The sequence below is a fragment of the Macaca fascicularis genome, chromosome 19, assembly GCF_037993035.2.
Source record: "Macaca fascicularis isolate 582-1 chromosome 19, T2T-MFA8v1.1".
Lineage (NCBI taxonomy): Eukaryota > Metazoa > Chordata > Mammalia > Primates > Cercopithecidae > Macaca > Macaca fascicularis.
In genome coordinates, this window is record NC_088393.1 from 56992000 (window position 1) to 57005168 (window position 13169).

The window sequence follows — 13169 nt, forward strand, 5'->3', positions numbered from 1 at the left end:
TAGTTTGCCACAGAGCAGGTGTCGGGGACCTAGGGCCAGAGCGGCTTCACCTACCCGGACTGCCTCCTCCCCAGGCATGGCGCAGGCCCTGGGTCCTGACACACCATTCACAGCCATCGCCGGCAGTGAAATCTTCTCCCTGGAGATGAGCAAGACGGAGGCGCTAACGCAGGCCTTCCGGCGGTCCATCGGCGTTCGCATCAAGTAAGCAGGCGACCCGAGGCGGGTACCAGTCCCCAGAGCCTGGGAGCAACTCCACGCCCCGGGCGGCTTGTCCTTTGTTCCGGAGCTCGGGGAAAGTTGTGATTCCCGAGGGCGCAGGTGTCAGGCTGTCTCCTCAGATCTGCTCTCTGGCTAGGGAGGAGACGGAGATCATCGAAGGGGAGGTGGTGGAGATCCAGATTGATCGACCGGCAACAGGAACGGTGAGTCTGTGTGAGTCCGTACCCTGCTGAGGCCACCTCCAGCGCCAGGGCTGAAGACAGTAGGTGTCAGGTGTGCACGGAGGTCAGAATCCTATGGAATGTTCTAGCTGCAGACTAGAGCCCAAAGTGCTGGGATTACAGGCGTGAGCCACCGTACCTGGCCTTTTTCTTTTCTTTTTTTTTTTTCAATTTCTGTTTTCTCCTTTTTGCATAGCTGTGTTTTCTGATTTTGTGATCAACAAAAACAGCTTTTATTTGGGTATAAAATAGGAATGTCAAAGTGTGACCTTTGGCAATTTTGCAGGACTTTGGGCCTATGTTGTTTATAATAGACTTTATTATTTATTTATTTTGAGACAGCATCTCGTTGCCCAGGCTGGAGTGCAGTGGCGTGATCTCGGCTCACTGCAAGCTCTGCCTCCTGGGTTCATGCCACTCTCCCGCCTCAGCCTCCCAAGTAGCTGGACGGACTACAGGTGCCCGCCACCATGCCTGGCTAATTTTTTGGTTTTTTTAGTAGAGACGGGGTTTCACCATGTTAGCCAGGCTGGTCTCAATCTCCTGACCTCGTGATCCACCCACCTCGGCCTTCCAAAGTGCTGGGATTACAGGTGTGAGCCACTGCACCCGGCCAATAGACTTTATTTTTTAGGCATGTTTTTTGTTTACTATTTTGATTAAGAGTTTTATTGAGTTTTGGCCGGGTGTCGTGGCTCACACCTATAATCCCAGCACTTTGGGAGGCTGAGGTGCGCGGATCACTTGAGGTCAGGAGTTCAAAACCAGCCTGGCCAACATGGTGAAACCCGTTCTCTACTAAAAATACAAAATGGCCAGGCGCGGTGGCTCACGCCTGTAATCCTAGCACTTTGGAGGCTGAGGCAAGCGGATCACCTGAGGTCAGTAGTTCAAGACCAGCCTGACCAACATAGTGAAACCTTGTCTCTACTAAAAATACAAAAAATTAGCTGGGCATGGTGGTGGGCGCCTGTAATCCCAGCTACTCAGGAGGCTAAGGCAGGAGAATTGCTTGAATCCAGGAGGCAGAGGTTGCAGTGAGCCGAGATCGCGCCATCACACTCCAACCTGGGCAACAAGAGTGAAACTCTGTCTCAAAAAACATTAAAAATAATAAAAATACAAAACAATTAGCTGGGCATGGTGGCACACATCTGTAATCCCAGCTACTTGGGAGGCTGAGGCAGGAGAACTGCTTGAACCTGGGAGGTGGAGGTTGGAGTGAGCCGAGATTGCACCACTGCACTACAGCCTGGGTGACAGCAAGACACCATCTCAAAAAAAAAAAAAAAAAAAAGCTTTATTGAGTTTTATTTGACATACAAAAAGCTGCACACATTCCAAGTGTCCAGTATGGTCGATTGGGACATACATGTTCACCCGCGGAGCCATCACCACGTCAGACTGGTGAGCACACCATATCTGTTCCCTGAAGAGCTTCCTTGTGTCGTGCCCATTTTGAAGCTGTATAAGCAGAGGCCAGAGTACAGCCAGAAGCTTATCAACACTGGGGGCACTGGGGCAACATCAGGGCCCTCTCTGATCCCCTTCCCTGGCTTGTCCCCACTCTCAGGGCTCCAAGGTGGGCAAACTGACCCTCAAGACCACAGAGATGGAGACCATCTACGACCTGGGCACCAAGATGATTGAGTCCCTGACCAAGGACAAGGTCCAGGCTGGGTGAGCAGTCAGGGGCCATGCCAGGCAGCCAGGGGAATGGGCGAGCTTGGGCCCATTCCTTTCCTTACCCCACCCCCCACCCCCTGTAGGGACGTGATCACCATCGACAAGGCGACGGGCAAGATCTCGAAGCTGGGCCGCTCCTTCACACGCGCCCGTGACTACGACGCGATGGGCTCCCAGGTGCGGCCGGGACTCCTGCGATCCCCTCGCCCCCAGCACTGCGGTGTCTTCATCTCCTCCGTCACCCCCGTGACCCATGGGGCCCGGATCTTCCTGTCACCCTGACTTTTTGTCCTGGTACTCCTGGGTCTTCCCTGTAACCCTAGGACAGCTGGGTCCCTCAGCCTGGCACTGTAGCTTCACATCACCACATGTGGCCTGTGGCTTCTGAGGTCCTCCAGGAGCCCCCATGACCCTTAGCTCTCTGGAACACCCCTAGTCCTGACTACCTCCTGGCCCTGGGGTTTCCGGATGACTCCATTTAGCCTCCCAGCTCCATTTCCTGGAGCTCCAATCTCCCCCAGACAGAGGCCTTTAGGGCCCCCCTTCATGGCCTTCCGTGCCCTGTCTCCTCCCTTCTTCTCCCACCCCTGCCCCATAGACCAAGTTTGTGCAGTGCCCGGATGGGGAGCTCCAGAAACGCAAGGAGGTGGTGCACACCGTGTCCCTGCACGAGATCGATGTCATCAACTCCCGCACCCAGGGCTTCCTGGCGCTCTTCTCAGGTGAGGCCCCTCCTGCCCTGCCCTGCCCCAGGCCTGGCAGCCTCCTTCGGGCTCCCTCTGTTCCTGAGCTCCGAGTGTGGCCCACTTGCTCCACACCCTTTCCTGTAACTCTGGCCCATGGCTGCCTCTGTTCTCCACCTGCAAGTCTGCTTCGTCCCCCCACCGCTGGTGCTGTGATGGGGGTGTCGCCCTGCCCTCTCCCCATCCTGTGTTCTCTGCCTCTGTTCATCCTCTCTGGGGATGTTTCAGTCTCCTCCTCCCTCCTTGCTTTGCTCCCCTTCCTCCACCCCTGCATCATCCTCCTCTGTCTTAGTCACACTCTGGCCCTGGAACCCACCTCCTCTCTGACTTCCCTGATGCAACCTGTGCCTCACATAGGTGACACAGGGGAGATCAAGTCAGAAGTCCGCGAGCAGATCAATGCCAAGGTGGCAGAGTGGCGCGAGGAGGGCAAGGCGGAGATCATCCCTGGAGTGAGGACCCGGGACATGGCCGGGGCAGGTGGCGGGGTGGGAGTGGGCTGGGGAAGCAGGGACGTGGGTGGCGACTCACACACACACCCCAATCCCAGGTGCTGTTCATTGATGAGGTCCACATGCTGGACATCGAGAGCTTTTCCTTCCTCAACCGGGCCCTGGAGAGTGACATGGCGCCCGTCCTGATCATGGCCACCAACCGTGGCATCACGCGGTGAGCCAGCTGCAGGGGCCTCTGGGGAAAACGGGATGCTCCGGGCAGTGGATGTGGTCAGAGGGTCCACAGGGAGCCTGTGTTGACACCTGATCAGGGAGGGACCCGTGACTGCCGTGTGCGCTCTTCCCTTACAAAAGGCGGGTGGGAGGCAGCTCTGCTCCCCGAGGAAGCCCAGAGACTGTTCTTGCTGCCTTTCTGTCTTGCTACTCCTTTGGCCCCCAAGGCTGCAGTTTTCAAACTGCGTGCGAAGCGCCCCGGGGCGCTGCAGGAAACTCACAGGAGTGCTGTGGGATGTTTTCTAATCTTGAGGGAAGCACAGTGACATCTGTTAGACACGACATAAACTACGACTGTTCAGTCACTTCGACCCAACAACTTCATTCACAGAACTCTTACTGTTGTGTTTGGCCTGAGGATGCCAGGGACAGATTCCCATGACACAGAGGGTACCATGCTCTGCTGAAGCCTGGGGACCTCGTCTCCCAGGTGTTGCCAGCACCGTGTGCGTGGGGAACTCTTAGTGTTGTGTTTGGTCTGAGGATGCCGGGGACAGATTCCTGTGACACAGAGGGTACTGTGCTGTGCTGAAGCCTGGGAACCTCGTCTCCCAGGTGTTGCCAGCACCCTATGTAGCTGGGATTATGGGCACCCGCCACCATGCCTGCTGGCTGTCTTCTCCACCTCGCCACATTTTGGCCCGCAGGAAGCAGGGGGATGTGGAGGGCAGGCAGCTCCCATAGGCTGTGATCCACAGGCTGCACCCCACTCTTGTACCCACATCCCATTGCCTGGTGGTGCTCAGGCTCAGGGCCGTACCTGGTGGCAAAGAAGGCTGGGGACTGCAGCTGTGGGCCCAGCTGAAACTGGGCGGTTGGGGTGGGCACCACAAAAGGGATGAAGCAGGCATCCTACAGAGGATGGTGGGCCGCTGTGCCTGGCTCTGTTGGCTCTTTTAACTCCTTGGATCTGCAGAAGAAGCTCAGAAGGTAGATATCACCTCAGTGCCATTTTACAGGGCAGGACAGTGAGGCCCAGTGACTTGCCCGGGTCACAAGTCTAGAAAGTGGCAGAGCCCGAATTTGGTCTCTCGGTGGCTGGACGCTGGAAGAGACCCCCAGGGCTGATGGTGTTTTCACAGAAACCGCAGGTCAGGGCCTGGGGGCTGCCCAGGGGCACCTCCTGTGGGAGGCAGCAGCTACCAGCAGCCCTGGTTGTTTGTAGACTCTGTATCTGAGAATCTCCTTGCTTGCTAAGATTTATTTGTAATCCGCAAGTAAATATCTGCCCTGCTTTTGACCACAAATTCGAGTCACCTGACACCCACTTTCCTAGCTGAGTGTGAATGAGGCAACACTGGCTGCTTCCTTTAGCTCATGCTGTAAATAAGTGTCCTTGTTGTATTCTATTTAGTGCTACGTTTTCACTTTCGTTTTTTGAGACAGGGTCTTGCTCTGTTGCCCAGGCTGGAGTACAGAGGCATGATCATGGCTCACTGCAGCCTCAGTGCCTGCCACACACACATACACACACACACACACACCACCCCTGGGGCTCAATCAATCCTCTGGCCTCAGCCTCCTCATCAGCTGGGACCATGGGCGTGCACCACTATGCCTAGCTAATTTTTGTTTTTGTTTTGAGGCGGAGTCTAGCTCTCTTGCCAGGCTGGAGTGCAGTGGCACGATCTTGGCTCACTGCAAGCTCTGCCTCCCGGGTTCAAGCAGTTCTCCTGCCTCAGTCTCCCGAGTAGCTGGGATTGCAGACACCCCCCACCATGCCTGGCTAATTTTGGTAGTTTTAGTAGAGACGGGGTTTCACCGTATTGGCCAGGCTGGTCTCGAGCTCCTGACCTCGTGATCTGCCCACCTTGGCCTCCCAAAGTGTTGGAATTACAGGGGTGAGCCACTGCGTCCGGCCTAATTTTATTTTTTTATTTTTCATTTTTTATTTTTTACTTTTGTATTTTTTTGTAGAGATGGGGTTTTGCCATGTTGCCCAGGCTGGCCTACAACTCCTGGGCTCAAGCAATCCGCCTGCCTCAGCCTCCCAAAGTATTGTCACATTTTTGTGCCTTTTTTAAAAAAAAACTTTTTGGGGCCATTTGTTGGTGATATTGCCATTTGCAGTGTCCCCTGTGCACAGTGCGGAAGTGCTGTCTGGTATTCTGAGTGCAAGGAGGCTGTGATGCCGGACGGAGGAAATACCGTGCTACAGACGCTTCGCTGAGCCCAAGTTAGAATGCTGTTGACATGAGCTCCATGTTAGAGAATAAACAGTGATATTACATAAACACATGAAAATAGAAACACACATAAATGAGGCCAAGTGCAGTAGCTCACTCCTGTAATCCCAACACTTTGGGAGGCTGAGGTGGGCAGATCACGAGGTCAAGAGAACGACGAGACCATCCCAGCCAACATGATGAAACCCCGTGTCTATTAAAAATAGAAAAAATTAGCTGGGCATAGTGACGTGCGCCTGTAGACCCAGCTACTTGGGAGGCTGAGGCAGGAGGATCGGTTGAACTCGGGAGGCGGAGTTTGCAGTGAGCCGAGGTCATGCCACTGCACTCCAGCCTCGCAACAGAGCGAGACTCCGTCTTAAAAAACATAACAGAGGCCGGGCGCGGTGGCTCAAGCCTGTAATCCCAGCACTTTGGGAGGCCGAGATGGGCGGATCACGAGGTCGGGAGATCGAGACCATCCTGGCTAATACGGTGAAACCCCGTCTCTACTAAAAAAAATACAAAAACTAGCCGGGCGAGGTGGTGGGCGCCTGTAGTCCCAGCTACTCGGGAGGCTGAGGCAGGAGAATGGCGTGAACCCGGGAGGCGGAGCTTGCAGTGAGCTGAGATCCGGCCACTGCACTCCAGCCTGGGCGACAGAGCGAGACTCCGTCTCAAAAAAAAAAAAAAAAAACATAACAGAAACACACAAATGAAAACACACATAGACCCAGATTATATATATATTGATTGACGAAAATACTGTGAGTAAAGGCTCAAGAGAGCCTAACCCTGTATTCCACTAGGAGCAGTGGCTCAGGATCGGCTAATTGGAGTGTTCACGGTGACTTTCTAGAACCTCACTGCGGTGAATAAGGGGAACTGACTGTATACCCTGGTACCAGCCCTGGGCTGGCCCCGCTGCAACAGGGAACAAGACAGGTTCTGTCCCCTCCTTTGTGAAGCTTCATGTCGAGCACGGGAGTGGGACCTTGATCCAGTAATCCTCGAGGCAGAGAGCTAGCTTAAAGCAGCCCAGCTCTGCGGAAAGGTGTCCTTGGGGGACTGACAGTTGTGGAAGGCTGCGTCATCAGGGGGTGATGTCATCATGTGACAGGAGACACGAGCTAAAGGTTAAGTGGTGTTGGGCCCACTGAGTGGGTGGTGATGGGAGGTGGGAGTGTTTCCAGCAAAGGGAATGAAAAGGGAACATCCCCCTGACAGCCCCCTCTTTCTGCCTCTTCCTCAGAATCCGGGGCACCAGCTACCAGAGCCCCCACGGCATCCCCATAGACCTGCTGGACCGGCTGCTTATCGTCTCCACCACCCCCTACAGCGAGAAAGACACGAAGCAGATCCTCCGCATCCGGTGCGGGCAGGACCAGACCGTGCGCCTGGGAGGCAGGGCTGGGGTCTACCCTGTTTGACAAATGCCGACACTGAGGTCTGGCGGACTGGCATGGTGGCTGGGCCTGCAAGAGAGACGGCTGATCTGGCACCCAGACAGTGGCCGCCGATCCGGGAGCAGGAGCCATGGTGGGAAAGGGAGGCGAGGTACCTGTGACCGGTGTGGGGGCCAGCGCCCTGGGCGTGGTCAGGAGGCCTAGGTTTTAGATCCAGCCCAGCCCCTGTCTCCGTGGCTCTTCTAGCCTCAGCATTCTGTGGTTCTAAGATGCAGGCGCCACATATTCCCAGTGGGGAAGGACCAGAGGGTTGCTGTGGCCACTTCTGCTGCAGTCAGAGGCTGGGCCCTGGCTGAGCCACCCCCGTCCCCCACTGCTTGCAGGTGCGAGGAGGAAGATGTGGAGATGAGTGAGGACGCCTACACGGTGCTGACCCGCATCGGGCTGGAGACGTCACTGCGCTACGCCATCCAGCTCATCACGGCTGCAAGCCTGGTGTGCCGGAAACGCAAGGTCAGCCTGCCGAATTAGCCAGCAGGGCCAGATGGCGGCAGTGAGTGACGCACTACTTCAGGGGCTGCCAGGGTTCCAATTTCAACCTAGGATGTACATTTTCAGAGGCAGGGAATTTTCATCCCTCAAGTTGTCTTCTATATCTCCCCGCCTAGCCTACAGTAGGTGCTCAGTAAATCTCTGTTGACTGTAAGTAGATGCTGTTAGGTCCACCTTACAGATAAAGAAACTGAGGAATGAAGAGGCTGGGCCCACAACCAGGAGATGGCCAGGCAGGTTTTGAACCCAGGCGATCTGGCCAGAATGCCCTCCCCTCACATGCCACCCTCTGCTGCCTAGAGCATGGAGGTGACATATGCTGGGGTCTGTGCCGTGAGCCTCACGGAGAGGGGCCCAACTCAGGACCCGCCCTCCCCCTCCAGGGTACAGAAGTGCAGGTGGATGACATCAAGCGGGTCTACTCACTCTTCCTGGACGAGTCCCGCTCCACGCAGTACATGAAGGAGTACCAGGACGCCTTCCTCTTCAATGAACTCAGTAAGAATCCCTACCCTGCACCTGCACTGCCAGAGCCAACCTCGGGGAGGAAGAGGGAGCTCGGCCTAGAAGGCTCAGGCCCTGCCCCCTGGGCCACACTGACCATGTGGCCTTCCTTCTCCCCACAGAAGGCGAGACCATGGACACCTCCTGAGCTGGATGTCATCCCCTGTCCCCACCCTGTTTTCTACCAGAGTTCTGACACTGTGACTTTGTATAAAATGGTTTGAAGCTGCACCCACTCTGTGTGTGGTTGCCCTGAGCCCACAGAAAGACACCTCCAGAGTGCGCACTGAGAAGCCTTTATTGCGGGAGGAACGGGGTGTCTGCTGGCTCCAGGAGTCAGGATGGACTTGGAGGGCTGGGGGGAGGGTCTTTAGAGGAAGAGGAGGCCTGGGAGTTGGGGGTGGTCACAAGTCAAAGGGTGGTCCTTGGGACCCCCGCAGTCAGAGGTGCTGCGGTGGCAGGGTCCACAACGACAGCTGAGAGCCACAGGGAAGGAGACCACGGGGTCCACGCCAGGCAGGCAGCCAGGGAGCTGGATGGAGTCGAAGCGCACCTCGTGGTAGGTGCACACCACCTGGGGCAGGGGCAGCAGGGCCGCCTGCAGCACCCGCATCTGGAGGATGTGTGGATAGGGGAGTGAGCATGTGCCTGGGGCCAGTGCCTCCGCTGACCTCCCAAGCTGCCTCCAAAGGTCCCAGACTCAGGAGTCCAGGAAGCCCTCTGTTCCCGCCTCCCACACCCCATTCCCCAGCCCCTGACCAGACAGGCAGACCGCCCTTCCTCCCCCGCTGCCTCTGTGACCCGGCCCTGAGGTGGCAGCACCTGTCTCTGGCCTGGGGCAGCTCACCATGGTGGGGCAGTAGCCGGCACAGATGCTGGTGTTGACGGTGATGCACACGGGGCAGGCCTCCTTCTCGGCAGCCAGGGTGGCATTGATGGGGCGGCACAGTGGCCGCAGCGGCTCCCTGGATGCCCGTGCCCCGCCCATGCTCAGCAGCAGCCACAGCAGCAGCCCCTGGGACAAGGACACTGCTTCAGCCCAGTCTGAGACCGCAGCCCCGTGCCCTGGCCCTCCCATTCCCCGGGGTACACCACGAGCAACGACCCAGAGACCCTTCCCGGCATCTCCTAGTCAGGACCCACCGCCCAGACACCTGCCTTTCAGCGCCCACCCCACAGCCCAGAGGACCTGAGATACCCAACATTTCAGATCCCCACCCTCAGGGATTGCCCCACCTGAAGCTTACTGGGGGTCACGCCCCTCCCGAAAGAGGCCTCCTTCCACAGCTCACACGCGTCTGCCCCTTCTCATGCCAGTGATGGCCTGGAAGGAGGTGGAAGGTGCCCAGGGGCCCTGCAGTCTTACCTGGAGCATCTCCATCCTTGATGCGTCCCCTGCCTCGTGTACCTGGCTTTATACTTCGGGGTTGTGGGGGCGGCAAGGCCACCAGGAGGTGGTAGGATGCTGGGGTAACCTGGACACTAATCCCCCCGGGGGCGAGAGGTGCACAAGGCCAGGGAGGCACAGGAGTGGCTCAGCAGAGCGCCCCAGCCCTCTCCCCTCAGTGGTCCAGCGCCAGGGATGAGGCAGAGACCACGGTGAAGTGACCTCAGAGACTCATCCATGGAGTGCTAGGGTCTAGTCAGCGTTGGAGGCACAGGAGTAGGGGGTAGAAAGGCCTGCCTCTGCCTATGGAGTTGTCTTGGGAGCCAGGAGGAGGCCGTGACCCGAGAAAGATGCTGGACTGAAGCCTCAACCCTCCTCCACTTGATGCATTCCTGTGCCACAGTCCTCACCGTGACCGTGCTGCCAGGGAAGCCACTTGACCCAGATGCCCCCCAACCAGGGATTCAGCCAGAGCCCCACCTCAGCCTTAGGGACCTCTGCCCGCCACACCCTCAAGCCAGGATGCCCGGAGGGGTCCCCGGAAATGGGTGTGGTTCAAGTGATTTAACTCATTTAATACGCCCTCAGGGTGTGTGTCCTGCCCGCAGGGCCACAGCCTCCAAGGACATTATCTGGACTTAGTCCCCTCTCCGCGATGCCGCAGCCAAGTGGGCGTGTCTGGGCTAGTCCCGCCCCCACATTGCCGATAGAGGTAATGAGTGCAACTCAGGCCTGGTCCGGATCCCTCTTAGTGAGCGGAGATCCGCAGCTCGGCTCCGCCCCGCGGCCCAGGGGGCGTGTCCGGGGTGGGGCTGGCCCGGCCCGCTCACACCAGCGTCGGCTTCAAGCTGCCATAGCTGGAGTTTTCTGTACTGTAGGCTTTCGGCACGCTGTGGATGCCCGGCAGGGGCTTCCAGTGGGGGCCGCCCCAGGGCGCCTCCAGCGGGCAGAAGCGGTCGAGCCCCCGGAGCGGGTGCAACGGGGGGCTGTAGGACTCCTGAGCCAGAGACAGGGCTCCGCGGTGCGGCACGGCCGAGGTCACCGGCCTGGCGCGTGGCACGCGGACCCGCGGTGGTCGGGGCGGCCGGGAGGAGCGCGGACAGGGCGGCCGCTGCGGGCCGTGGCCCCAGACCTGGGGCGTCTCTTCGAAGCTCCAGTAGGTCAGGGAGTCCTTGCGGGGGTATCCGGACAGCTCCGTCCTGTGGGAGCAGGGCAGGATAGTGAGGACCGCAGCCTGCGTTCCTGGGTCCTCGAGGTACTTAACGTCCTTGAAACTGAGCTTTCGCATCCTAGGGAAGGAAACGGGGGCTTTCGCTTCCTTGGAAAGGAGTATCTGGGGGCTCAAGTACGGAAAGAGGCCCTGCCCTCAGATCCAGAATCCCCTCAGCCGCTGTGCACGCTTCCTGTCCCTACCGCCGTTCCTGAGAGTTGACACTAAGGACTCCTGGGTGCTAAAAGAGGGAGGGGCTGGGTCCTGAACTTTGGGTTTTGCTGCTATAGGAGTCGAAGCTGAGACCACCGGGTCAGAGAATGGGAGCCAGCCCAGGGGCTCGGCGAGCACCGGCCAAGGCGGGGTCTGTGCAGGAGGCGGTGCGGAGCGAGAGCCCGGCTTACTTGGGATAGAACCGAAAGTCCCGCGCCGAGGTGGTCAGATAGAGCTGGCGGCGGTCCAGGACGCCCCGGTCGGATACTGTGAAAGGCCGGCCAGACAGCTCGGGGTTCTTCGTCCAGGGAATTAGAGCCTGAGCAAGATTGGGGGAGGAGGCATACCCAAGACATAGATTTCCTACCCCGTTCAAAGCCCTAGTTTTAGCCCCGCAGCAGCTTCGGAGCCCTGAAGGTGAGTTTCTAGTCCCTGGTCCTTCTGGCCTGGCCTGAATGCCCAGCCCCTATCCCGGCTCCTCTAACCTCCCGATCCCGCCCCAGACCTTTTAGCCGCGCCCCAAGGCCATGATTTCTTCTGGCCCCGCCCCAGGCTCCCGGAACTCCGCCCCGTCTCGGCAGCGCCGGCTTCTACACCGCCACCTGGGAAGGCCCCCCGCGGTGGTGGTCTGCGAGTTGTAGGGGCTGGGCCCGGACGTGTTCGGGTACGCGCGCATCCGGGTCGGGAGAGCCCCTGTACTGCGCCCTCGTCTCGCTGCTCTGGTACTTTGTGGTCAGTGGGAGGTGCCAGCCGCGGCGTCTGAGCTGTGGAAAGGCGACCCGGAGACCCATGTGAAGGCGCAGGGGACTTAAATGCAGTCCCCCGCCCTGTCCCCCGCGGACTCCGGCACTCCCCAAACCTTACCTTTTCTCCTAAATCCTTGATACCTACAGTCCGTGTGGGGTCTGCAGGCTCTGGGGCTCTGGGCTGGGCGCAGGGCCCGCCATGGGTCTTGGGCACGTAGGCCGAGCCAGAGGTTGTCTCCCATCTGCTGAGGACCTCGTCGAAAGCCCAGATGCGAGAATCCTGCTTTGCAGCCGGGGGTAGAGGGTCCGCGACCCTGGACTGGAGAGAAGGCGCTGCACATCAGCTAGAAAGACTCAGGACTCCGTATCACCCCCCACCCCAAGCTCTGACCTCTTCCAGTCGGCCCCCAGCCCTTTCTCTGCAATCCCTGGCATTCAGCTTCCCTGGTGCCTCCTCTCTCAGACCCAGGACTCTAGGACCCTCCTCCTTCAGAGAGGAGTCCAAACTCCCAATCCCCTTTACTTAGCCCGTATCTTTCTGGGTCTCCAGTCCCCGCAGGGCTTCAGCCTAGGGTCTGCCCACCTGCACCGTGGGCGGGATGATGGGTACGGGTGGGATAATGCGGTGGGCAACGTAGCTGCTGGTGCGATGCCAGTTGGGCCTGGATCCAGGTACCTCGGTTGCAGAGATACGGCACCACGCTGGGCCACAGCACAGAGCCAAGCTGCCACCAGCCATAGTTTCACCTCCACCCGGTAGCCAAGCAGTAGCTGGCTTGTTGTGGTTGTTGCCCCAGGTGACAGAACCCGCCCACCCTGAACCTAGCCAATCGAGGGCCTGCAGACATGTGGATGGATGGAGTGAGAAAGAGACCCAGAGACAGAGGGACAGGGACCCCAAGAGGGGCACAGAGAAACACGGGGAGGGGGATGGAGACTCAAAGAGAGGAGGTCGGAAAGGGAAGGAGAAGTTCAGAATTTCAGAGACCCAGTGGGTGGGGGACAGAGAAACCCAAAAAGAAGGATAGGGACCTGGAGGTGTCAAGATCCAGACAGAGAGACAGAGACCCCTGCACTACACCTAGCAACTCAGGACCTCCATGAGAAACACCCCCTTCTTCCAGGGCCCAGATGCTCCCGGCTACTTCCTCTGTCTACCAGGCCTGCCCACCTCGGGGTAAGGATTTCCAGACATCCCCTGGGCTCCCCGACCCTCCCTGCACGTGCTGAAGTAATCGGCACCAGCATTGGCTGTCCTGCCTGCCTTTGATTTGCCTGAAAAGTTCCACCTGGGTAGGCAGAGTGTGGAAAGAGGAGGGAACCACAGAGAAGTGCACGGGGACATAGCGAAAAAGATGGGCTTCGATGAGTGAGAAAGAAGAACAA

General features: G+C 58.3%; 3 protein-coding genes across 13 annotated transcripts in view; 1 reads left to right on the forward strand and 2 right to left on the reverse strand.

The window, feature by feature from the left end:
• The window catches only part of RUVBL2 (RuvB like AAA ATPase 2), a 31929-nt gene that overhangs the window by 13629 nt on the left and 5131 nt on the right, over window positions 1–13169 (forward strand). The window contains exons 5-16 of one of the 7 annotated variants that reach the window (XR_012427820.1): window positions 75–204; window positions 359–425; window positions 2017–2123; window positions 2213–2306; window positions 2728–2851; window positions 3230–3324; window positions 3423–3541; window positions 6575–6901; window positions 7018–7137; window positions 7555–7684; window positions 8107–8221; window positions 8350–8458. Coding sequence is in view for 3 of the 7 variants with exons in the window: in XM_045379156.3 (XP_045235091.2) it covers window positions 75–204; window positions 359–425; window positions 2017–2123; window positions 2213–2306; window positions 2728–2851; window positions 3230–3324; window positions 3423–3541; window positions 7018–7137; window positions 7555–7684; window positions 8024–8185 (1148 nt within the window). In the remaining 4 variants the exon portion in view is untranslated. Of the gene's footprint in view, window positions 1–74; window positions 205–358; window positions 426–2016; window positions 2124–2212; window positions 2307–2727; window positions 2852–3229; window positions 3325–3422; window positions 3542–6574; window positions 6902–7017; window positions 7138–7554; window positions 7685–8023; window positions 8222–8349; window positions 8459–13169 lie in introns of those variants that run through there. The other 6 variants (XR_012427822.1, XR_012427821.1, XR_012427823.1 and 3 more) reach the window with 6 other exon arrangements.
• On the reverse strand, window positions 8508–9650 carry LHB (luteinizing hormone subunit beta). 3 transcript variants are annotated; one of them, XM_045379158.2, is made up of 3 exons: window positions 9594–9650; window positions 9075–9242; window positions 8508–8840 (listed from the first exon to the last, which is right to left on the reverse strand). In XM_045379158.2, exons 1-3 carry the CDS (start codon window positions 9606–9608, stop codon window positions 8598–8600), a joined length of 426 nt encoding a protein of 141 aa, XP_045235093.1. In that variant the 5' UTR covers window positions 9609–9650; the 3' UTR covers window positions 8508–8597. The 3 variants fall into 3 exon arrangements, with proteins under 3 accessions (XP_045235093.1, XP_073880238.1, XP_005589899.3); XM_074024137.1 differs by having other exon boundaries at window positions 9464–9617; XM_005589842.5 differs by lacking the exon at window positions 9594–9650 and having other exon boundaries at window positions 9075–9442.
• LOC102136843 (stabilizer of axonemal microtubules 3) lies at window positions 10172–12545 on the reverse strand. Of its 3 annotated transcripts, none has more exons than XM_065534744.2 (5): window positions 12460–12545; window positions 11902–12102; window positions 11640–11801; window positions 11229–11356; window positions 10172–10813 (listed from the first exon to the last, which is right to left on the reverse strand). In XM_065534744.2, exons 1-5 carry the CDS (start codon window positions 12520–12522, stop codon window positions 10441–10443), a joined length of 927 nt encoding a protein of 308 aa, XP_065390816.2. In that variant the 5' UTR covers window positions 12523–12545; the 3' UTR covers window positions 10172–10440. The 3 variants fall into 3 exon arrangements, with proteins under 3 accessions (XP_065390816.2, XP_015296691.3, XP_065390815.1); XM_015441205.4 differs by having other exon boundaries at window positions 12367–12545; XM_065534743.2 differs by lacking the exon at window positions 12460–12545 and having other exon boundaries at window positions 11902–12244.

What these genes read in the sequence shown, in the direction of transcription:
- LHB (XM_005589842.5), bottom strand. Translation starts at nt 9,305, where the DNA reads ATGGGAGGGCCAGGGCACGGGGCTGCGGTCTCAGACTGGGCTGAAGCA. An exon ending in CCGGCTACTGCCCCACCATG is followed by an intron (nt 8,841 to 9,074) that starts GTGAGCTGCCCC and finishes CACATCCTCCAG; the next exon opens with ATGCGGGTGCTGCAGGCGGC.
- LOC102136843 (XM_065534743.2), bottom strand. Translation starts at nt 12,124, where the DNA reads ATGTGCAGCGCCTTCTCTCCAGTCCAGGGTCGCGGACCCTCTACCCCC. An exon ending in TCAAGGATTTAGGAGAAAAG is followed by an intron (nt 11,802 to 11,901) that starts GTAAGGTTTGGG and finishes GCCTTTCCACAG; the next exon opens with CTCAGACGCCGCGGCTGGCA. An exon ending in GACTTTCGGTTCTATCCCAA is followed by an intron (nt 10,814 to 11,228) that starts GTAAGCCGGGCT and finishes CTGCTCCCACAG; the next exon opens with GACGGAGCTGTCCGGATACC.